Raw genomic sequence first — 23,012 nt, forward strand, 5'->3', positions numbered from 1 at the left:
AGCGCCCCGGGGAGGCACCGGCTGAGCTGGGCTCGCTCTGCAGGGGGATTTCCATAGGATGGATCCAGGGGTGTCCTCGGTGCAGCCATCGCCTCCCCAGGGCTGTGAGAGAAAGGTGCCGATGAATTAAATAAATGAATGTTCTCTGTGTCTCATGAAGATTCAGAGACCTTTAAGAAATCTGGTCTTTTGGCTAGTCATAGAGTCAAAAATGCAAATCCTAACAAATATTACCAGGTTCTCTGAAGTTAGGACAGGGAACCAAATATATTCGATTATTAATGTGAACAGGAACTCAAAAGGGGTGGTTTTTAATGATTTCTTTTTACATTATTTATATTGTTATTGTTTCTTTCTTTATTTTATTTCTTACTTGAAGATGATGGTGGAACCACCTGATTTATCTGATGTAAATCCAAAGTGTCTGAATTAATACAGATGTTTGGAATTAGAACTCAACTTTATCCTTTATTCTTTTTTTTTTCTCTCACTTTCAAAAAAAATGTAATTTATTTATTGAAAGACAAAGTTCCAATGGAACATTTCTTGGGCAAAGATTTATTAGATCCAACATGAACTTTGATGTATATCTACATCAAGGGGGTGTGAGACCCTCGGCGGGCTCTGAGCCCCCAGGGTTTGGAGCAGGACAGGGCTCACAAGCCTGTAGGAGCATCAGGACAGATGGAGAGGAGAGATCTCTGCAGCCAGGTCAGGGATTTGGGGTTTATTGCAAAGGGCCTGGGTGCAGGGGCCTTTTGGGATTTGGGTTTATTGCAAAGGGCCTGGGTGCAGGGGCCTTTTGGGATTTGGGTTTATTGCAAAGGGCCTGGGTGCAGGGCCCTGCTGGGATTTGGGGTTTATTGCAAAGGGCCTGGGTGCAGGGCCCTGCTGGGATTTGGGGTTTATTGCAAAGGGCCTGGGTGCAGGGCCCTGCTGGGATTTGGGGTTTATTGCAAAGGGCCTGGGGCAGGGCCCTGCTGGGATTTGGGGTTTTTGCAAAGGGCCTGGGTGCAGGGCCCTGCTGGGATTTGGGGTTTTTGCAAAGGGCCTGGGTGCAGGGCCCTGCTGGGAGCTGCCAGGCACAGCTGGAGCAGGACTGAGAGAAGAGAGGGGGAGAGAGGATGAGAGGGAAAGAGAGTAAAGGAGTAAAAAAGGTAAGAGAGTAAAAAGGGGTAAGAGAGTGAGGTTCCCATTACAATACCATGAATCTTCTTCTGTGCTGAATATTCTAATTCTCACTGACCAATCTAGTACAAGATACAAATCCTACAGCATTTACATACAGCCTGTAAGAATCATTACATCACCACACTGTGTTGCATTTTAGACCCTAAAAACTCCTCTTTGGGCCCCTTCTGCCAAGCTGTAGGGTCTGCTCTGCCCCTTGGGCCTGCCTGCAAGCAGAGGGTGTTGTTCCATCAAAAGGGGATCACCTTCAGTCCAGCCACACCATTGTTTTCCAGTTGTTCAGTAACTGAGGGATCTCAAAACTTGCTTTCATTTCAATCTCGCTTATACTTTCCATATTCTCAAAATCTTTTGCCAGACAATCATATTTATAAGGCTTTCCTGTTCCATCTTCCCCAACACAAGCCACCACTGAGGGATGCTGCAGCCGGGCTGAGCATCTGCCAAGCGCCCTTGGACACCTCCCAAGCTCCTCGCCGAGCCCCACGGCAGCCCTCCAGCTCCCTGGCATGGCCCTCGGGCTTTAGGGACAGGATCCAAGCCCTCAAATCACCCTCCCGAAGTTGGAAGCAGCACCTTGCTCTTCCTCATGGCCGGGAAATCCGAGCTCAGCGTGGAGCCCACGTGGGTTGGAGCCGGCTCGGCTGTGCAAGGGTTAAATCCGGCTGCTCGCCCGGGTCTCGGGGGCCTCCCACTCGGCAGCGCAGGGTATGAATAGCTGCGCTCCCCTCTGCTCGCAGGCACTCGCTTCCCTCCCCGCCTCCCCCGCTCTGCCTCGCCTGCTCCCCGCATCCTCCTGGCCATGCTGAGCACGGAGAGTTTGGCAGGGCCGAGAGCCCTGCGAGAGGAATCGCTGCAGATGTGGGACCTCAACAAGCGCCTGGAGGCGTACCTGGCCCGCGTGAAGTTCCTGGAGGAGGAGAACGAGGTGCTGCGAGCTGAAATCCAGAGCAGCAAGAGCGGCCCGGCCGGGGACTCGTGGAGGGCCAAGTACGAGGAGGAGCTGCGAGCCCTGCGGGACGCGCTGGATGTCGCCTTCAGGGACAAGTGCGCGGCCGAGCTGGCCAGGGACAACCTGTACGAGGAGGTGCAGCAGGTGAGAAGCAGGTGCCAGAAGGAGCAGGCAGCCCGAGAAGAAGCCAAGAAGGAGCTGTCCTTGAGCAGGAAGGAGCTGGAGGAGGAGAGGAGAGCGCAGATCTGGCTGAAGGAGAGAGCTGTGCAGCTGGAGAAGGAGGTGGAAGCCTTGCTGGAGGTACACGAGGAGGAGAAAGCGGGGCTGGACCAGGAGATCGCCACTTTCTCCCACAGCCTGGAGAGTTTCCGCTGCGCCCCCGTGGCTTTGCAGCCGGTGGAGGTGGAGGATTACTCCAAGAGGCTCTCGGAGATCTGGAAAGGGGCGGTGGAGACCTACAAGGCAGAGGTGGCTCAGCTGGAAGGTTCCCTGTGCCAGGCCAAGGAGAACCTCTGGAAGGCGGTGGAGGACAACCAGCAGAGCCAGCTGCAGCTGCAGCACCTGGAGAAGGACCTGGCGGGGCTCAAAGCTCGCAAGGAGATGCTGGAGGAGAGCCTGGCCCGGCAGTGGCAGGAGCAGCGCGGGGAGGCAGAAAAGTTCCAGGCGAGTGAAAATCCCCAGGAGAGGGGACAGCAGAGGGGCTGGGGGTGGCTGGGTGGGCACTCAGGACACGACCCTGAGCAAAGAGATGCGGGAGATGGATGGGGGGAGGCGAACAGAGCGAACAAACCCCAGGGAAGGGATGGAGCTGCAGAGGAAGCTGGGGAGGGCGGGAGGAAGAGCAAAGCGGCTTGGGGACATCTCTGTCCCTGGGGACAACAGAAACCCGGGGCCACCAAAGTGCAGGGGGGCAGCAGCAGGCACCGGGGGCTCCCCCAGCACCCTGCCCGAGCTCCGGGCTGCGGATCCCGGGGCGGCCGCGGCCCCGCCGCCGCCCCCGGTGTGCGGGAAGGACAAACTCCCAAACTCGCAGCGAGTTCGCTGCAGCTGCGATCCGACAGCTGCAAAAGCGATTCAGCGCAGGGAGGGTGGAGGCGAAGCGGGCTGGAAATACCGGGAGCGGCGTCACCACTGCCCGGGGAAGGGTCTCCCTTTGTTCCAGCTCCTGGGAGCAGCCCTGGGTGTCCCGGGGCAGAGGATGCCGCCGCCTCCGCTGCTCTGCTGAAAGTTATTTCTTTCCCACGCTGGCCGTGAATCAGCCCGGCCTTTCCTCCCTCTTCCCGTCTCCTTTCAGCCCTGGTCATTTCCCCCATCCTCAGCCCCTGGTGCTAAAATGAGCTCCAGGCTCATCCCTGAGCATCCTGCAGGGATCCCGAGCCCCGTAGGGACCGGTGGGGCTCGGGCAGGGCTGGGGGCGGCCCTGACCCCCCTGTGCTGCCCGCAGCTGCCCATGGAGTCGTTTCTTTCCCTCGCTGTGAATCAGCCCAGCCTCTCTTCCCTCTTCCCATCCCCTGCTCATCTCCTCCTTCCTCAGCCCCTGGTGTTAAAATGAGCTCCAGGCTCCTGTCCCGGAGCTTCCTGCGGGGATGAGCCGAGCCCCCTGCCCAGGCCAAGTCCGCGGGACCGGCGGGGCTGGGGGCGGCCCTGACCCCCCCTGTGGTGCCCATGGAGTTGTTTCTTTCCCTCGCCGTGAATCACCTCGGCCTTTCCTCCCTCTTCCCATCCTCTCCTCATCCCGCCCCATCCTCAGCCCCCGGAGCTAAAATGAGCTCCAGGCTCGTCCCTGAGCATCCTGCGGGGATCAGCAGAGCCACCGAGCCCTGCCCAGGTCTGCGGGGCTCGGGCAGGGCTGGGGGTGACCCTGAGCCCCCTGACGCCCCCTGTGCTGCCCGCAGCTGCCCATGGAGGCCCTGGAGCAGGAGCAGCAGAGCCATGAAGTTGTTTCTTTCCCAATCAGCCCGGCCTTTCCTCCCTCTCCCCATCCCCTGCTCATCTCCCTCATCCTCAGCCCCCGGTGCTAAAATGAGCTCCAGGCTCATCCCTGAGCATCCTGCGGGGATCCCGAACCCCGTGGGGAGCTGGGGGGCTCGGGCAGGGCTGGGGGTGACCCTGACCCCCCCTGTGGTGCCCGCAGCTGCCCACGGAGTTGTTTCTTTCCCTTGCTGGCCGTGAATCACCCCGGCCTTTCCTCCCTCTTCTCCCCCATCCTCAACCCCTGGTGCTAAAACGAGCTCCAGGCTCCTGTCCCTGAGCATCCTGCGGGGATCCCGAACCCGGCGGGGAGCTGGGGGGCTCGGGCAGGGCTGGGGGTGACCCTGAGCCCCCCTGACCCCTCTGTGGTGCCCGCAGCTGGCCATGGAGGCGCTGGAGCAGGAGCAGCAGAGCCTGCGGGTGCAGATCGCCCGGGTGCTGGAGGACAGGCAGCAGCTGATGCACCTCAAGATGTCCCTGAGCCTGGAAGTGGCGACCTACAGGTGAGCTCGGGGTGGGCACCGCGGCGGGCACAGCTGGGCGGGGGCACCGCGGGGACAGCCCCGTGCCCCCTGAGCGGCCCTTCCCTCCAGATGGCCCCGCACAAAGGGACCGGGGTGGGGGGGAGCAATTAGCATGAGAATGGGGCTGGCCCTGCCCGGCCGAGCGTGATGTCACCGTGCGGGGACACTAATCCGGGCCTCGGGGGGAGGGGACGGGGCACGGCAGCGAGGGGGGCTCCGTCGGGGTCCGTACCGAGCCGTGCCAGGGCAGCGGAACCAGCCGTGCCTCAGTTTACCCGCGCTGTGTCCGGTAGAACAGCCGTGCCTCAGTTTACCCGCGCTGTGTCCGGCAGAACTAGCCGTGCCTCAGTTTACCTGCCCTGTGTCCGGTAGAACAGCCGTGCCTCAGTTTACCCGCGCTGTGTCCGGCAGAACTAGCCGTGCCTCAGTTTACCTGCCCTGATAACCTGTGTCCATAGCAGCAGAACCAGCCGTGCCTCAGTTTACCTGCTCTCACACCCTGTGTCCAGAGCAGCACATCCAGAGCAGCACAAGCACCTGTGCCTCAGTTTACCCACCTTGATGCCCCCTGTGTCCAGAGCAGCACAACCAGCCATGCCTCAGTTTACCCACCCCGATGCCACAAGCACCTGTGCCTCAGTTTACCCGCTCTGACCCCCCGCGTTCAGAGCAGCTCAAGCACCTGTGCCTCAGTTTACCTGCCCTGATGCCACAAGCAGCTGTGCCTCAGTTTACCCATCTCACACCCTATGTCCAGAGCAGCACATCCAGAGCAGCACAAGCAGCCGTGCCTCAGTTTACCCACCTTGATGCCCCCTGTGTCCAGAGCAGTACAATCAGCCGTGCCTCAGTTTACCTGCCCTTACACCCTGTGTCCATAGCAGCACATCCAGCCGTGCCTCAGTTTACCCGCCCTGACCCTCTGTGTCCAGAGCAGCACATCCAGAGCAGCACAAGAACCCGTGCCTCAGTTTACCCACCTTGATGCCCCCTGTGTCCATAGCAGCACAAGCAGCCGTGCCTCAGTTTACCCACCCTGATGCCACAAGCAGCTGTGCCTCAGTTTACCCACCCTCACACCCTATGTCCATAGCAGCAGAACCAGCCGTGCCTCAGTTTACCTGCCCTGATAACCTGTGTCCAGAGCAGCACATCCAGAGCAGCACAAGCAGCCGTGCCTCAGTTTACCCACCTTGATGCCCCCTGTGTCCATAGCAGCAGAACCAGCCGTGACTCAGTTTACCTGCCCTGTGTCCAGAGCAGCAGAACCAGCCATGCCTCAGTTTACCCACCCTGATGCCACAAGCACCTGTGCCTCAGTTTACCCACTCTGACCCCCCACGTTCAGAGCAGCTCAAGCATCTGTGCCTCAGTTTACCTGCCCTGACATTCTGTGTCCAGAGCAGCACATCCATAGCAGCACAGGCACCCGTGCCTCAGTTTACCTGCCCTGTGTCCATAGCAGCTCAAGCAGCCGTGCCTCAGTTTACCCACCCTGATGCCCCCTGTGTCCAGAGCAGCACAGGCAGCCGTGCCTCAGTTTACCCAGCCTGGGGGGCACAGGGAACCCCCAGCACCCCGCAGCACCCCCAGCCCCTCTCCTCTCCCCCAGGACGCTGCTGGAAGCCGAGAGCAGCCGCCTGCAGGTGCCCGCTGGGGAATTCAGGGTGACCAACGGGGTGAGAGGTAAGGGACCCCCGGTGCCACCCCTGGGAGGGTTTAAATGGGTTTAAATGTGGGTTTAGGCACCTTTTCCTGGAGGGTTTAAATGGGTTTAAATGTGGGTTTAGGCACCTTTTCCTGGAGGGTTTAAATGTGGGTTTAGGCACCTTTTCCTGGAGGGTTTAAATGGGTTTAAATGTGGGTTTAGACACCTTTTCCTGGGGGGGGTTAAATGGGTTTAAATGTGGGTTTAGACACCTTTTCCTGGGGGGGGTTAAATGTGGATTTAGACACATTTTCCTGATGGGGGTTAAACATGTTTAAATGTGGATTCAGACACATTTCCCTGCATTTTCCCGGGGGGGGGTTAAATGTGGATTTAGACACATTTTCCTGGTGGAGGTTAGATGCATTTAAATGCGGATTTAGACACCTTTTCCTGGGGGGGTTAAATGTGGATTTAGACACATTTCCCTGCATTTTCCTGGGGAGGTTTAATGTGAATTTAGGCACATTTCCCTGCATTTTCTAGGGGGGGTTTACATGTGTTTAAATGTGGATTTAGGCACATTTCCCTGCATTTTCTAGGGGGAGGTTTACATGTGTTTAAATGTGGATTCGGACACATTTCCCTGCATTTTCCTGGGGAGGTTTAAATGTGAATTTAGGCACATTTCCCTGCATTTTCTAGGGGGAGGTTTACATGTGTTTAAATGTGGATTCGGACACATTTCCCTGCATTTTCCTGGGGAGGTTTAAATGTGAATTTAGGCACATTTCCCTGCATTTTCTAGGGGGGGTTTACATGTGTTTAAATGTGGATTTAGGCACATTTCCCTGCATTTTCCTGGGGAGGTTTAATGTGGATTTAGACACATTTTCCTGGGGAGGGGTTAGACGTGTTTAATTGTGGATTCAGACACATTTCCCTGCATTTTCCTGGGGAGGTTTAAATGTGGATTTAGACACCTTTTCCTGGGAGGTTAAATGGGTTTAAATGCGGATTTAGACACATTTTCCTGGGGGGGGGTTTAAATGTGTTGAAATGTGGATTCAGACACATTTCCCTGCATTTTCCTGGGGGGGTTTACATGTGTTTAAATTGGATTTAGACACATTTTCCTGGGGAGGTTAAGTGTGGATTTAGACACATTTTCCTGGTGGAGGTTAGATGTGTTTAAATGTGGATTCAGACACATTTCTAGAGGTTAGATGTGTTTAAATGTGGATTCAGACACATTTCTAGAGGTTAGATGTGTTTAAATGCGGATTCAGAGACATTTCTAGAGGTTAGATGTGTTTAAATGCGGATTCAGACACATTTCTAGAGGTTAGATGTGTTTAAATGCGGATTCAGACACATCTCCCTGCATTTTCCTGCCAGTGATAGGAAGGTGTGAACAGCGGCCAGGGGGGTGGCTCTTGGCACGGGGCTCACATCCCAGATAAGCCTTATCTGCTCCTTCTCCAGCCTTATCTGCTCCTTCACCAGCCTTATCTGCTCCTCTGCCTCGTTTTTAATTCCCTTCCTTTCATGGGAAGGGCAGCACAGGACGGAGGGCTGCGCTAACCAGCTGAGCATTTCCTTTTTCCTCAAAACAAACCCAAAAAAAAAAACCAAATGAAAATCCCAAGGAAAGCTTTGTCACCTGCACACTTGACCCAGCAGCAGGGCCCAGCTGTGGCTGCAGCTGCGAGTGAGGATGAGGGAAGAGAGGAGGATCTGACTCCATGTTTCAGAAGGCTTGATTTATTATTTTATGATGTATATTATATTTAAACTATACTAAAAAAAATAGAAGAAAAGGTTTCATCAGAAGGCTGGCTAAGAATAGAAAAAGAAAGAATGATAACAAAGGCTTGTGGCTCTGATAGAGTCTGAGCCAGCTGGGCTGTGATTGGCCATTAATTAGAAACAACCACATGAGCCCAATCCCAGATGCACCTGTTGCATTCCACAGCAGCAGATAACCATTGGTTCCATGTTGTTCCTGAGGCCTCTCAGCTTCTCAGGAGGAACAATCCTAAGGAAAGGGTTTTTGATAGAAGATGTCTGTGACAGCTGGGCACAAATCCCCCGGGAGCCGCAGCATCCGCTGCACTCAGGAGGGAGGAATTTCCCACTTTCCAAGAAGGAGCTGGTTAAAAATAGGAGAGGGGGCAGCCAGAGGCAGCCAGGGCAGGGCTGGGAGAGGCTCATGGTTCCTCCTTGCTCTTTGCAGATCTCAAACTGGAGCTGAGCAGCGGCAAAGCGGCACCAGCGAGCCCCGAGGGCAGGCGGGTGCTGCCCTGCACCCCCTTCCCCAGGGTGACAAAACACCCCCAAAGCGCCACCCTGACACCCCAAAGCGCCAGGGAGCTCCAGAAAATCACCTCAGCCCTCCATGGCAGCGCTGCCAGCAGGGCTGGAGGGCTGGGGGCTCCCACTCCCAGCCCTCCCCAGGCAGGCAGAGCCTCCCTTCCCCTCTCCCCCGAGCAGGAGAGGTCTGGGGGGGAAGGTCCTGCCTGGCCAGGAGGAGATGAGGCAGCAGTGAGCCCAGGGATGGAGTGTCCCCTGCCCAGAGCCTCAGGGGACAGTGGCAGTGCCAGCCTGCAGCTCCTGGGAGCTGCCCACAGGCTGCAGTACCCGGCCCAGCTGGTCAGTGAGGCGCTGGAGGATGCCCTCAAGGAGGTGGGAGATGATGCTCAGCCTGAAGAGGAGCCCACACTCAGCTCCACGTGGAATACCCATGCCCCCAGCCCCGTTTTCCCCACCAAGGCTGAGCCAGAGGGGCCTGGGGAAGGGCAGGAGGGATCTGAGGATGGGGAGAGCCCCGAGGATGAGGAGGTGATGCTCCAGGGGCTGGCTGGAGAGAGCAGCACCCTGCAGGACTCAGCTTCATCCCCACCGAGCACGGACCCTCCCTTGGGTGCCTCGGGGAGCCAGGAAGATCTGGGAGCCTGGGAGGAGGAGGAGGAGGAAGAGGAGGAGGTTCCTGCAGTGCTGAGCCCAAGGGATCCAGAAATGGAGGCCCAGGAAGGGGATGAGGATCTGCCTGGCCACACAGAGACCAGCTGGGAAAAACCAGAGCAGGAGAAGGCACAGACGCCCAGCACGGAGCCATCACACCCCTCAGAGGATGAGGAGGAGGAGAAGGGAGATTTCCAGGAAGAAAGAGCAGACGTGCAAGAAGAGGAACGTCCCCACGGAGAAGTGGAAGCCGCTGCTGCTGTCCTTGTGCAAAGCCACCTGGTTGTGCCCACAGAAGGTCACCTGGAGCAGGACTCTGCTGATGCAGAGCAGGAAATGCCCAGGTGTGAGGTGGACCTGGCTGCAGAGGAGGGAAGGGAACAGGAGCTGAGTCCAGAGCAGGAGCCCTCGGGTGCCCCTGAGGCCATCCCAGCAGAGGAGGGTGCCACGAGAGCTGAGGGAGATGCTGTGGCACGGGAGGACACGGGCACAGGGGAAGGTGGTGAGGGAGAAAAGGGAGAGGCCAGCAGGGAGGTGCTGAGAGGGGAGGATCACAGGGTGGGACAGGACCCCATGGCAGGAGAGGACTCTGGGGCAGGAGAAGACCCTGGGGCAGGAGAAGATTTTGGGGCAGGAGAAGATCTTGGGGCAGGAGAAGACCTTGGGGCAGGAGAAGATTATGGAGCAGGAAAAGGCTCTGAGGCAGAAGATCTTGGGGCAGGAGAAGGCTCCAAGACAGGAGAAGATCATGGGGCAGGAGAAGATCATGGGACAGGAGAAGATCTTGGGGCAGGAGAAGATCTTGGGGCAGGAGAAGGCTCTGAGGCAGAAGATCTTGGGGCAGGAGATCTTGGGGCAGGAGAGGCAGGTGACACCCTGGAGGGGGACAGCAGAGCCCCAGAGGAGCCTGAGGAGCTGCAGGAAGGAGAAGAGGAGGAACAGGAGGAGCCGGAGCCAGGACAGGAGCCCTGGGCACAGGGGGCTGACGATGGCAGTGCCCAAGAGCCCTGCCCAGAGGACTGGGAGGTGACAGAAGGGGACACCGAGGAGCCAGCCTGGGCAGGTGACACCCCGAGCAGTGCAGGAAGGCTGGAAAGAGAGGAGGGAGGTGGCTCAGGGCCAGCAGAGCTGGAGGAGGCCCAGGAGGATGATGAAGGAGATGCCAGGAGCCAGGAGATGAGGCAGCAGCAGGCGCTGGCACAGGCTGAGCTGGCACAGCAGGGCAGGGTGGCACGGCCTGAGCCAGCCCCTCCAGGTGCCCCCGGGCCAGGGCACAGCCAGGAGCTGGCAGAGGCTCCACAGGAACCAGGGGAGCTGCAGGGTGAGGATGGGGCTGAGGGGCTCAGCCCAGAGCTGGGGGAGCTGGGGCAGGTGCCAGGTGCCAGTGCTGAGTGGGCATTGGAGGAAGCCACCAGAGACACAGAGCTGGCAGAGCTGGTGGCACCAGGGCAGGTGCCAGGTGAGTGGGCATTGGAGGAGACCCCCAGAGACACAGAACCCACAGAATTGGTGGCACCAGGGCTGGTGCCAGATGAGAACAGCAAGTGGGCATTGGAGGAGACATCCAGAGACCCAGAGTCCCCAAAATTGGAGAGTTCAGAGCTGGTGGCACCAGGGCAGGTGCCAGGTGAGTGGGCACTGGAGGAAGCCACCAGAGACACAGAACCCACAGAATTGGTGGCACCAGGGCAGGTGCCAGGTGATGGTGCTGAGTGGGCATTAGAGGAGACCCCCAGAGCCGCAGAGCTGGCAGAGCTGGAGAGCTCAGGGCTGGTGGCACCGGGGCAGGTGCCAGGTGAGGACACTGAGTGGGCACTAGAGGAGACCCCCAGAGCCGCAGAGCTGGCGGTGGGCACGGGCAGGAGGGTGGAGCTGGAGGACACACTGCCAGACTGCACCCCCCTGCACCTCTACCGGGAGGAGATGATGATGGGGACACCCAGCCCAAGCCCTGCAGACAGCGAGGAGACCCCAGGGACAGCTCCCGTGTGTGCCACAGCCCAGCAGGGTGAAGGGTGGCAGCAAGGGAGGGACCAGCCACCGAGTGCCAGCGTGCCAGAGAGCCCCGAAGGGGAGGAAGAGGAGGCTGAGGAGGAAGGTTATTTCATGGTCTCTGCTCCCAGCCAAGAGGTGTCCAGCTCAGAGGAAGCTGAGATCCCTGAGGACTTTGAAGAAATTCAAGTGGAAGCAGCTGAAGGTGGCCAAGATGATCTGGGGGCTCCTGGGGAAGCATCTCCAGGGCCAGAGGGCACAGAGCACCTGGAGGCGCTTGCTGCAGGAGCAGATGAGGGTATGGAGGTGCCCACTGAGGAACCCGAGGTGCCAGAGGATGAGGAGGGCACAGCTGAGCTGGAGGAAGGCCCAGAAGAAGATCCCAGCTGCCCTGGGGTGGTGGAACCATCAGCAGGAGGTTCTGGTGAGCCAGCCCAGGGTGCCACAGGCTCTGCAGCGTGGCAGGGATCAGAGCAGCCAGAAGATCCAGACGAGGAGCTCCACAGCACAGCTGAGCTGGAGGAAGGCCCAGAAGAAGATCCCACCTGCCTTGGGGTGGTGGAACCATCAGCAGGAGGTTCTGGTGAGCCAGCCCAGGGTGCCATAGCATGGCAGGGACCAGAGCACCCAGAAGATCTGGCTGCTGATCCAGATGAGGGTATGGAGGTGCCCACTGAGGAACCCGAGGTGCCAGAGGATGAGGAGGGCACAGCTGAGCTGGAGGAAGGCCCAGAAGAAGATCCCAGCTGCCCTAGGATGGTGGAACCATCAGCAGGAGGTTCTGGTGAGCCAGCCCAGGGTGCCACAGGCTCTGCAGCATGGCAGGGATCAGAGCAGCCAGAAGATCCAGACGAGGAGCTCCACAGCACAGCTGAGCTGGAGGGGGATGCCACTGGAGCAACAACCACGCTGGGGCTGGCAGGGCAGGAGGAGGAGGAGGAGGAAGAAGATGAGGATGAGCCCAGCACGGCTCTCCATGACACAGCCGAGGCCACAGCAGAGCGCCAGGCCCAGGCAGTGCCTGATGAAGCAGAGAAGGCTCTGGAAGAGCAGCCAGGCATGGAGGAGGAAGCCGTGGGCAGTGAGAGCCCTCCTTGCCCTGCGCCGGGGCAGGGAGGCTCTCCAGAGGTGCTCCCAGACATCCCCGACACAGCTGAGCTGCCAGTGGAGCTCATGAAAGCCTCGGGCATTTTGGAAATAGTGGAGCAGGCGCTGGAGTTCAACCAGGAGCTGATGGGGGCGAGGGTGGCAGAGGCTGGGCAGGGTCCTGGCAGGAGAGAGCTCTCCTGGGATGGAGGGGAACACCCCGAGCTCTGCCGGGATGGAGGGGAACACCCCGAGCTCTGCCGGGATGGAGGGGAACACTCTGAGCTCTCCTGGGGTGGAGGGGAACACCCTGAGCTCTGCCGGGATGCAGAGGAAGGTTCCAAACTCTCCCAGGATGCAGAGGAAGGCTCTGAGCTCTCCCAGGATGCAGAGGAACACTCTGAGCTCTGCCGGGATGCAGAGGAAGGCTCCAAACTCTCCCGGGATGCAGAGGAAGACCCCGAGCTGTCTCGAGATGCAGAGGAACACCCCGAGCTCTGCCAGGATGCAGAGGAAGGTTCTGAGCTCCTCCGGGATGCAGAGGAAGGCTCCAAACTCTCCCAGGATGCAGAGGAACACCCCGAGCTCTGCCAGGATGCAGGAGAACACTCTGAGCTCTCCCTGGATGCAGAGGAAGACCCCAAACTCTCCCAGGATGCAGAGGAAGGCTCTGAACTGTCCCGGGATGCAGAGCAAGGCTCCAAACTCTCCCAGGATGCAGAGGAAGGCTCTGAGCTCTCCCAGGATGCAGAGGAACACTCTGAGCTCTGCCGGGATGCAGAGGAAGACCCCAAACTCCCCCGGGATGCAGAGGAAGGCTCTGAGCTGTCCCGGGATGCAGAGGAAGGCGCTCAGCTCCCCCGGGATGCAGAGGAACACCCCAAACTCCCCCAGGATGCAGAGGAAGGCTCCTCCCTCTCCTCATCCAGCGAGGAGGAGCCCACGGTGCAGGAGGCCCCGGAGGCGGTGCGGGAGGGTGAGCTCCGGGCTCAGAACGGGCTGCACCGCCAGCCCAGCCTGGAGGAGCTGCCCGAATTCACCGAGGAGCTGCTGAACGGCACCTCCAGCGCTGCCCCAGCACAGGAGATGCCCTCAGAGCCCGCGGGGGTGATGCCAGCACCGGCCCCCAGCCCTGGGGATGGCGCTGCCACCAAGCCGGGGGACGGCAGCCTCAGGGCGAAGCAGCTGAGCCCCGTGTCCCCTGCTCTGGGGGACGATGTCCTGAGCCCCAGAGCCCAGCAGCAGCCCTGCTCCTCAGGGGACGAGTGACAGAAGCTTCTGGTAGCTCCTTCCTGCCGGAACCCGGTGCCCTCCCTGTCCCACCCGCTCCTGATGCTTCCCCATCTCCCTGTGGGTTTTTAACGTGTTTGTGTGGATGTTTTGCACCCCTTTCCAGAGTGAAGAACGGCCAAGTTCTGTTGCCCCCCTCACAGCCCACCCAAATTCTCGTGTTTGCCCTGCTTCACTTTGAGTTTCCTCCTGGGTGGGTTGCCGTGGCTGTATTTAATTTAAATTCTGTGTTTCCCCGTTCCCTGCAAGATTCCCTCTCCAAATCCTCCAGGACGTCCAGCTGGAGCTTAGGGACCTCCCCAAACCCCCCCCTGGGACTCAGCATTTTGGGCTACATCACCCCAGGCTCTGCAGCCTGACCCAGGTGTCTTTAACGTGTTTGTGTGGATTTTTGCACCCCTTTCCAGAGTGAAGAACCACCAAGTTCTGTTGCACCCTCACAGCCCACCCAAATTCTCGTGTTTGCTCTGGGACTCCTGCTTCATTTTGAGTTTCCTCCTGGGTGGGTTGCCTGGAGGAACCCATCTAGTATTTAATTTAAATTCTGTGTTTCCCCATTGCCTGCACTCTTCCCTCTCCAAACCCTCCAGTATTTGCCCCAGGATGTCCAGCTGGGGGTTAGGGACCCTCCCAAACTGCACCCTGGGACTCAGCATTTTGGGCTACATCACCCCAGGCTCCCCCAGCCTGACCCTGGGGGCTGAGCCACGCTGGATGTACCCAAAATTAATTTAATAAAGCCTCATCCTCCCCTCAGGGCTGGCTCTCCTCACTCTGGGGCAGGGGCAGCAGGGCTGGGGATGGCACTGACTGGGGGGGCTGGGATGGTGCCCTGGTGAGGATCCTGGGGGCAGGATCCGGGGGCAGGATGGGTGGGACGGTGCTGCCCCATCTCTGGCACAATGCACAGCCCTGGAGTTTCATGGCCACAGTCCCTGGGGTGGTGCAGCCCCCAGAGCCATGGAAATGGTTGAGCAGGCCCTGGAGTTCAACCAGGAGCTGATGGGGGCAGGGTGGCAGAGGGTGGGCAGCGTTTGCAACCCCAGGACGCTGCTCCAGTGCCAGGGTGGTGCAGCCCCCAGGATGATTCAGCCCCCAGGGCAATATCCCCAGGAGGGTTTTCCCCCATTCCCAGGTCAATGCAGACCCCAGGGTGGTGCAGCCCCCAGGATGATTCAGCCCCCAGGGCAATGCCCCAGGAGGGTTTTCCCCCATTCCCAGGGCAATGCAGACCCCAGGGTGATGCAGGCCCCAGGGCAGTGCCCCCAGGAGGAGGTTCCCCCATTCCCAGGGCAATATCCCCAGGAAGGTGTTCCCCCATTCCCAGGGCAATGCTGCCCCCAGGGCCATGGCCCCAGGAGGATTCTCCCCCATTCCCAGGGTCATGGAGCCCCCAGGGGGATGTTGCCCCATTCCCAGCGTGCTGCAGCCCCCAGGATGATTCAGCCCCCAGGGCAATGCCCCAGGAGGGTTTTCCCCTATTCCCACGGTGCTGCAGCCCCCAAGGGAATGCTCCCAGGAGATGTTCCTCCATCCCCAGGCTGATACAGCCCCCAGGGGGGTGTTCCCCCTTTCCCAGGGTGATGGAGCCCGCCAGGGCAGTGCCCCCAGGAGGATTCTCCCCCATTCCCAGGGCAGTGCCCCAGGGGAGAGTTCCCCCATTCCCACTGCAGCTCCCAGGGGATGTTCCCCATTCCCAGGGTGGTGCAGCCCTCAGGGGTTGTTCCCCCACTCCCAGGGCAATGCCCCCAGGATGTTCCCCATTCCCAGGGCAGTGCCCCAGGGGATTGTTCCCCATTCCCAGGGCAATGCCCCCAGGATGTTCCCCCATTCCCTGGGCAATGCTCCTGGGGGATGTTGCCCCATTCCCAGGGTGGTGCAGCCCTCAGGACTATTCAGCCCCCAGGGCAATGCCCCCAGGAGGATTCTCCCCCATTCCCAGGGCAATGCTCCCAGGGGATGTTCCCCATTCCCAGGGTGCTGCAGCTCCCAGGGGATTGTTCCCCCATTCCCAGGGCAATGCCCCCAGGATGTTCCCCATTCCTTGGGCAATGCTACCAGGAGGATTCTCCCCCATTCCCAGGGCAGTGCCCCAGGGGATTGTTCCCCATTCCCAGGGCAATGCCCCAGGGGATGTTCCCCCATTCCCACTGCAGCTCCCAGGGGATGTTGCCCCATTCCCAGGGTGGTGCAGCCCTCAGGACTATTCAGCCCCCAGGGCAATGTCCCTAGGAGGATTCTCCCCCATTCCCAGGGCAATGCCTCCAGTGGATGTTCCCCATTCCCAGCGCAATGCCCCCAGGAGGATTCTCCCCCATTCCCAGGGCAATGCTCCCAGGGGATGTTCCCCATTCCCAGGGCAATGCCCCCAGAAGGGTTTTCCCTGATTCCCAGGGCAATGTTCTCCCCCATTCCCAGGGCAATGCTCCCAGGGGATGTTCCCCATTCCCAGGGCAATGCCCCCAGGAGGATTCTCCCCCATTCCCAGGGCAATGCCCCCAGGGGATTGTTCCCCCATCCCCATGGCGATGCACGGCACAACCCGCACACCCCGGCCCCGGGAACCACCGCAACGCCGTGAGGACCCCCCGAGCCGGAGGGCGGTGGGTACGGGGGGGCTGCGAGGGGGCTCAATCGCCCCGTTGTGCAGCCGGGCGTGGGGAGAGGCGCATAAATCAGCGCGCAGCCGAAAGAACGGGCTCCTTTATGCCGGGCAAAGGGCTGAGTCACAGCCGGACGGGGCACACGCTGACTCGGGTGGCCCTGGCATGGCTGGCACCCGCGGGGGTGCTCAGCATCACCCTGCCCGTCCCCGTGCCCGATTTAGCTCGGTGCTTCCCGCGCCCAGGGATGCTCAGAGCCAGAAGCGATAAGAACCCGACATCGAGCTGCCTTCCTCCCCCCGAGAAACCCCCGAGAAAGCCCCGAGAAAGCCCCGGCCCCCTCCTCTCCTGAAGGCGACAGATTCCTTTTAAGGTGAAACTCCAACGGATCCAAACACCCTAAAGAAAAAAAAAAAAATTAAAAAAATCCCCTTGTGATGAGTTTAATCAGGCGCCGAGCCTGCGTTCCATCACACAGCCCCGCAGCAGCGCCCCCCGAGCCCCCCGAGGGGTCCCCAAAGCTGGGGGGTCCCGGGAAGGGGGTGGAGGATGCTGAGGAGGAGACGGAGACGGCTCGGGCCGTGCGGGGGGTGACATTCCTGGCGAAATGAATCCGCATTCCTGCGGCGCTGACAGCGATCAGGGGGCACAGATGGCGGGGGAGGGGAGCCCCTTCCTCCCACAGCAGGAGGAGGAGGAGGAGGAGGAGGAGGAGGAGGAGGAGGGGAGGAAGCGGTGAAAGCTCGGAGCCAGCCGGGGGGATGGGGGACAGCGCCGGGGCCTTGGGGGAAGAGCCGGGTCTGGGCGGTGCCCGAGGGACCGGCACCAAGAGTGTCCCCAATAGCACCAAAAATGTCCCCAACAGGACTGAGAGTGTCCCCAGAGGGATTGAGAGTGTCCCCAAAGGGATTGAGTGTCCCAAACAGGATTGAGAGTGTCCCCAACAGGACTGAGAGTGTCCCCAAAGGGATTGAGTGTCCCCAAAGGGATTGAGAGTGTCCCCAACAGGACAGAGAGTGTCCCCAAAGGGATTGAGAGTGTCCCCAAAAGGACTGAAAGTGTCCCCAAAAGGACTGAGAGTGTCCCCAAAGGGATTGAAAATGTTCCCAACAGGACCAAAAATGTCCCCAACAGGACTGAGAGTGTCCCCAAAGGGATTGAAAATGTTCCCAACAGGACCAAAAATGTCCCCAACAGGAATGAGAGTGTCCCCAAAGGGATTGAAAATGTCCCCAACAGGACCAAAAATGTCCCCAACAGGACTGAGAGTGTCCCCAAAGGGATTGAGAGTGTCCCCAACAGGACTGAGAGTGTCCCCAACAGGACTGAGAGTGTCCCCAAAGGGATTGAAAATGTCCCCAACAGGACCAAAAATGTCCCCAACATGACAAAAAAATGTCCCCAACGGGAGCGAGAGTGTCCCCAACATGACTAAGAATGTCCCCAAAGGGATAGAGAATGTCCCCAACAGGATCAAGAGTATCCCCAGCAGGACCAAGAGTGTCCCCAAAGGCATTGAGTGTGTCCCAGCAGGAGCAAAGGTGTCACTGGAGGGACCAAATGTGTCCCCAACAGGACAGACAATGTCCCCAGCAGGACTGAGGGTGTCCCCAAAGGGATTGAGAATGTCCCAAACAGGACCGAGAGTGTCCCCAAAGGCATTGAGTGTGTCCCAGCAGGAGCAAGGTTGTCATGGTGGGACCAAATGTGTCCCCAACAGGACCAAGAGTGTCCCCAAAGGGGTTGAGTGTGTCCCCAACAGGACAGAGTGTGTCCCTGATGTGACCCAGCCTGTTCCCAGTGAGATGAAGGATGTCCCTCATGGGATCAGGAGTGCTCCCAGTGGGACCTGGGCTGTCCCTCAGCACTGTGTGACCACAACAGGACCAAACACGACCCTGGGGGGACCAAACGTGACCCTGGGGGGACCAAATGTGACCCTGGGGGTACCAAACACAACCCTGGGGGGACCAAACACAACCCTGGGGGTACCAAACACGACCCTGGGGGGACCAAACGTGACCCTGGGGGAACCAAACACAACCCTGGGGGTACCAAACACAACCCTGGGGGAACCAAACGTGACCCTGGGGGGGACACAGGTGCCTGGGTCACCCCATGACCGCCCTGCCTGGGGCTGCAGCTCGCTCCCCTGACCCCAAATCCCATCAGACCCAAGCAGGGTGCTCAGGCCCCACGGGCAGCACCCACTGGGGGGGTGCACACGGGCAGATTTTGGGGACCACGCTGATTTGGGGGGGGCTGAAAAGAGCAGTGCCAGCGCCCTGCCCTCAAACCCCGCTCACACCCGGGACACAGGAGCGTGCAAAGGGGGGGTCCCGGGGGCCTGGGGCGGGGGGGGAGCTGCCAATTGTTGCCTGGGCTGGAGCTTTGAGAGCCCCTGGAGCCCCCCCGCAGCCTGGGCCCCCGCCAGCCAGGGCAGGGCTTTGTTTCCTGCCAGCCTGGGCCAGGGGATTTCAATGGAGCCCGCACAAAAAGCTCCCTGTGGGGTGAGCCCGCGCCGGGCCAGGGAGGGGGGAGAGGCGGGATGACCTCAGCCATGACTTCATCCCTCTCCCAGCTCCCAAAATTCGTGGGAACCTTATAAGGAAAGGACTAAAAATACAGCGGGAGGGGCTCGGGCAGCCCCCACTCCCCCTCCCCAAAAGGGGATTGGGCTGGGGCCGCCAGAGCCGAGGGGGATGCGCGGTGGGGACATTGTAGGAGTGAGCTTCTTGTGGGTGGAGTGATAAAATTATCCTTTGTTCCTTCAAAAAGCGCCCTGGTTTAGAAAAGGAAGTGAGTTTTTGTGGTCAAACCAATCAGCGCTGAGATTTGGATGTTTGAAAGAGGCTCAGAAGTTTCTCTCTTCCATTAAGTGAAAAGACACCTCACAATACTTAGGGGACTTCAAATTTAAAGATAGCTAATGAAACAAGCCGAAAAATCTGCCTGGGCAATTAACTAGAAAAGGATATGAGCACAGAAATTAATGACTTTTGTGAGGTGTTTCGATAAAACCAAGAACCTCTGGCTCTTAGCTTGGTTTTTCTGTTTGTTATTTCGCTTTGTATTAAACCTTTTTGTTTCCAGCAATGCAACAGAAGCCACCCTGCTGATTTTTATGCCTCCAAGGGTAGCTGAGCTATCTTGGGTGTGTTCTAGACCTCCAAGAGCTCATTAGACCTGGCTTGAAGAAGCTGCTGTAATAAGGACAATCCTGTTAATAGGAACCCTGTTAATAACCCCAATCCTTATAATAGGGACCCTGTTGCTCTGATTTTTTAAGATTTTCCTAAGCTTTTTGACGTTTACATTCTTGTAACGAACTTTCTCACACCCTTTCTGTAAATAAATTTATTGTTTTGCATTCTTTTATAGAAGAAGAGAAATTTAATGGACTGTTGGATTGTGTGGCACTGTCACCCTCTAATCCACTGTCACCTTTAGAAATCCATAAATGCTGGAGTCAGAATTAAACTCCTCTCTTTTTTGCCTTGAAAACAACAATTTTTATGCCTCCAAGGGTAGCTGAGCTGTCTTGGGTGTGTTCTAGAACTCCAAGAGCCCATTAGACCTGGTTTGAAGAAGCTCCTACAACAGGGACAATCCTGTTAATAGGAACCCTGTTAATAACCACAATCCTTATAACAGGGACCCTGTTGCTCTGATTTTTTAAGATTTTTCTAAGCTTTTTGATGTTTACATTCATCAATGTACATTAAATTTACAATACATTCTTGTAACGAACTTTCTCACACACTTTCTGTAAATAACTTATTGTTTTGCATTCTTTTATAGAAGAAGAGAAATTTAATGAACTGTTGGATTGTGTGCTGTCATTGGAGAGGTGGCACTGTCACCCTCCAACCCACTGTCAACTTTTAGAATGCTGGAGTCAGAATTAAACTCCTCTCTTTTTTGCCTTGAAAGCAGCAATGTGTGCGCTCGCGTTGTTTCATGTCTGACAGCGACAGCACCCCAAAATCCCGATTGGAGAGCGGAGCAGGGCTGTGGGTGACCCCAGGGTGACGCCCCCATCCCCACAGCGCTGTCCCGTCCCGTGGCACCTCCGGGACACAGCGAGAGGCGGCTCGGTCCCCTCGGGGCCGCCCTTCACCGGGTCAGAGCCGGGAATAGCTCCCGGCGGCTGCGATCGGCTCCGGGGGGCTCGGGGGGCTCGGGGGGCGGCCCAGCTGCCGGGCCGTGACCCCGCAGCCCCGGCCGTGCCCCCGCTCGGCGGCAGCTGCTGCCAGCCCCGGGCGGGGCCGGTGCTGCCCCGGGGCCGAGCCCGGGGCAACCGCGCCGGGAATGCGCGCCTGGAGCCGTCCGTCAGCGGCGGGAGGGGGATGGAGCCCCGGGACAGGGCACCCCATTGATGGGGGATGCACCCCCATTGATGGGGGATGCACCCCGATTGGTGGGGGATGCACCCCGATTGATGGGGGATGAACCCCATTGATGGGACAGGGTACCCCGATGGGGGGGGGATGCACCCCCATTGATGGGACAGGGCACCCCGATTGATGGGGGATGCACCCCATTGATGGGGGATGAACCCCATTGATGGGACAGTGCACCCTGATTGATGGGGGATGCACCCCATTGATGGGGGATGCACCCTATTGATGGGACAGGGCACCCCATTGATGGGGGATGCACCCCCTGGAGTGATGCACCCGGATTTCTGGGTGATGCACCCCGATTGCTGGGGTGCTGGACCCCGGGACAATGCACCCCGATTGCGGGGTCAAAGCACCCCGATTAATGGGACAGTGCACCCCGATCCCCGGGACAAGGCACCCTGATTGATGGGGGATGCACCCCAATTCCTGGGACAATGCACCCCGATTCCTGGGTGATGCACCCCGATTCCTGGGTGATGCAGTCCCCAGAGGGATGCACCCTGATCTCTGGGACACTGCACCCCGGTTTCTGGGTGATGCACCCCGATTCCTGGGGTGATGCAGCCCCAGAGTGAGGCACCCCCGGGGTGATGCACCCCAATCCCCGGGGCTGCCTTCCCGTTCCCAGGTTGATTCACCCCCCCCGGGTTGGTGTTTGCCATTCCTGGGGGCACAAATTCCCCCTGGGGCAACGTTACCCCATTCCTGGAGTGGTGATTGCCCCTGGTGGGGCACGGGGACATGGGGGGTGGCACACGGGTGTGGCACAGGGACACGGGTGTGGCACAAGGACATGGGGCGTGGCACACGAGCATGGGGTGTGGCACATGGGTGTGGCACAGGGACATGGGGTGTGGCACGTGTGTGTGGCACAGGGACACGGGATTGGCACAGGGACACGGGGTGTGGCACAGGGACACGGGATTGGCACAGGGGTGTGGCACAGGGACACGGGATTGGCATAGGGGCACAGGGTGTGGCACAGTGGTGTGGCACAGGGACATGGGGGTGGTACCTGGGTGTGGCACAGGGACACGGCATTGGCACAGGGACTCGGGATTGGCACAGGGACACGGTGGGGGTGGCACAGGGACACGGAATGTGGGACACGGGCACGGGGTGTGGCACAGGGATGTGGCACAGGGACATGGGATTGGCACAGGGGCACATGGAGTGTGGCACAATGACACGGGGTGTGGCACAGGAGCACATGGGGTGTGGCCCATGGGCACGGGGTGTGGGCACACGGGGTGTGGCACAGGGACACGGAGGGGTGGCACAGGGACACGGAATGTGGGACACAGGCACGGGGTGTGGCACAGGGACATAGGGTGTGGCACATGGGTGTGGCACAGGGACACGGGGCAGGTGGCACATGGGCACACGGGGTAGGGAAAAACCCCAGCCCCAGCTCGCACACAGCAGCACCGTGCCTCAGTTTCCCTTCTCACCCAGCCACAGCCAGGATGGGGATGAGCCGACAGTGGGGAGAGGAGGAGCCCCCCCAGAGCCCCCCTGATTTCTGTACCGCCCGGAGGACATCAGGGATGGGCACAGCGAGCATGGAGGTGACAGCTGGACAAGCACAGGTGACACGGTGACACAGTGGGGCCGTGTCCCCCCACCCCAGGGCTGGCCCTGAGCCCTGTGCCAAACCCGGTCCCAGTGCCCAGGGGAGGTTTGGGGGGCACGGTGCCAGGCCAGGGGCACGTGCTGGGGACAGGATGTGACAGCAGCCAGCCCTGAGTCACCACTGGCCACCGGATCCAGCTGGGGAGGGACAGGAGGGGACCGGAAGGGACAGGAAGGGACAGGAAGGGACAGGAAGGGACAGGAAGGGACAGGAAGGGCCCTTGGCTCCAGCCCCTTGTCCCCAACAGCTCCCACAGTGGGGCTGGGGGCGCATTCCCAGTTTGGGGCTCATTCCCAGTTTGGGGCTCCATTCCCAGTTTGGGGCTCATTCCCAGTTTGGGGCTCCATTCCCACTTTGGGGCTCCATTCCCAGTTTAGGGACCCCCTTCCCAGTTTAAGGACCCCACTCCCAGTATTGAGGACTCCATTCCCAGTTTGGGGGCTCCATTCCCAGTCTGAGGGCTCCATTCCCAGTCTAAGGACCCCATTCCCTGTTCAGAGCTCCCATTCCCAGTTCAGAGCCCCCATTCCCAGTTTGGGGCTCCATTCCCAGTTTAAGGACCCCATTCCCAGTTCAGAGCCCCCACTCCCAGTATTGGGGACTCCATTCCCAGTTTAAGGACCCCATTCCCAGTTCAGAGTCCCCATTCCCAGTTTGGGGGCTCCATTCCCAGTCTAAGGACCCCATTCCCAGTTTAAGGGCCCCATCCCCAGTTTGGGAACCTTGTGGCCAGTTTGGGGATTCCATTCCCA

At 59.1% G+C, this 23,012-nt stretch overlaps 1 protein-coding gene across 1 annotated transcript; it reads left to right on the top strand.

Moving 5' to 3' along the window:
* Window positions 1-1,978: 1,978 nt before the first annotated feature.
* On the top strand, window positions 1,979-14,374 carry NES (nestin). Its single transcript, XM_036398112.1, has 4 exons — window positions 1,979-2,806; window positions 4,493-4,617; window positions 6,251-6,324; window positions 8,523-14,374. The coding sequence occupies exons 1-4, from the start codon at window positions 1,994-1,996 to the stop codon at window positions 13,595-13,597; spliced, it is 6,087 nt and encodes a 2,028-aa protein (XP_036254005.1). The 5' UTR covers window positions 1,979-1,993; the 3' UTR covers window positions 13,598-14,374.
* Window positions 14,375-23,012: the final 8,638 nt, after the last annotated feature.

Source organism: Molothrus ater, chromosome 29 (assembly GCF_012460135.2).
Source record: "Molothrus ater isolate BHLD 08-10-18 breed brown headed cowbird chromosome 29, BPBGC_Mater_1.1, whole genome shotgun sequence".
Classification (NCBI taxonomy): Eukaryota; Metazoa; Chordata; class Aves; order Passeriformes; family Icteridae; genus Molothrus; species Molothrus ater.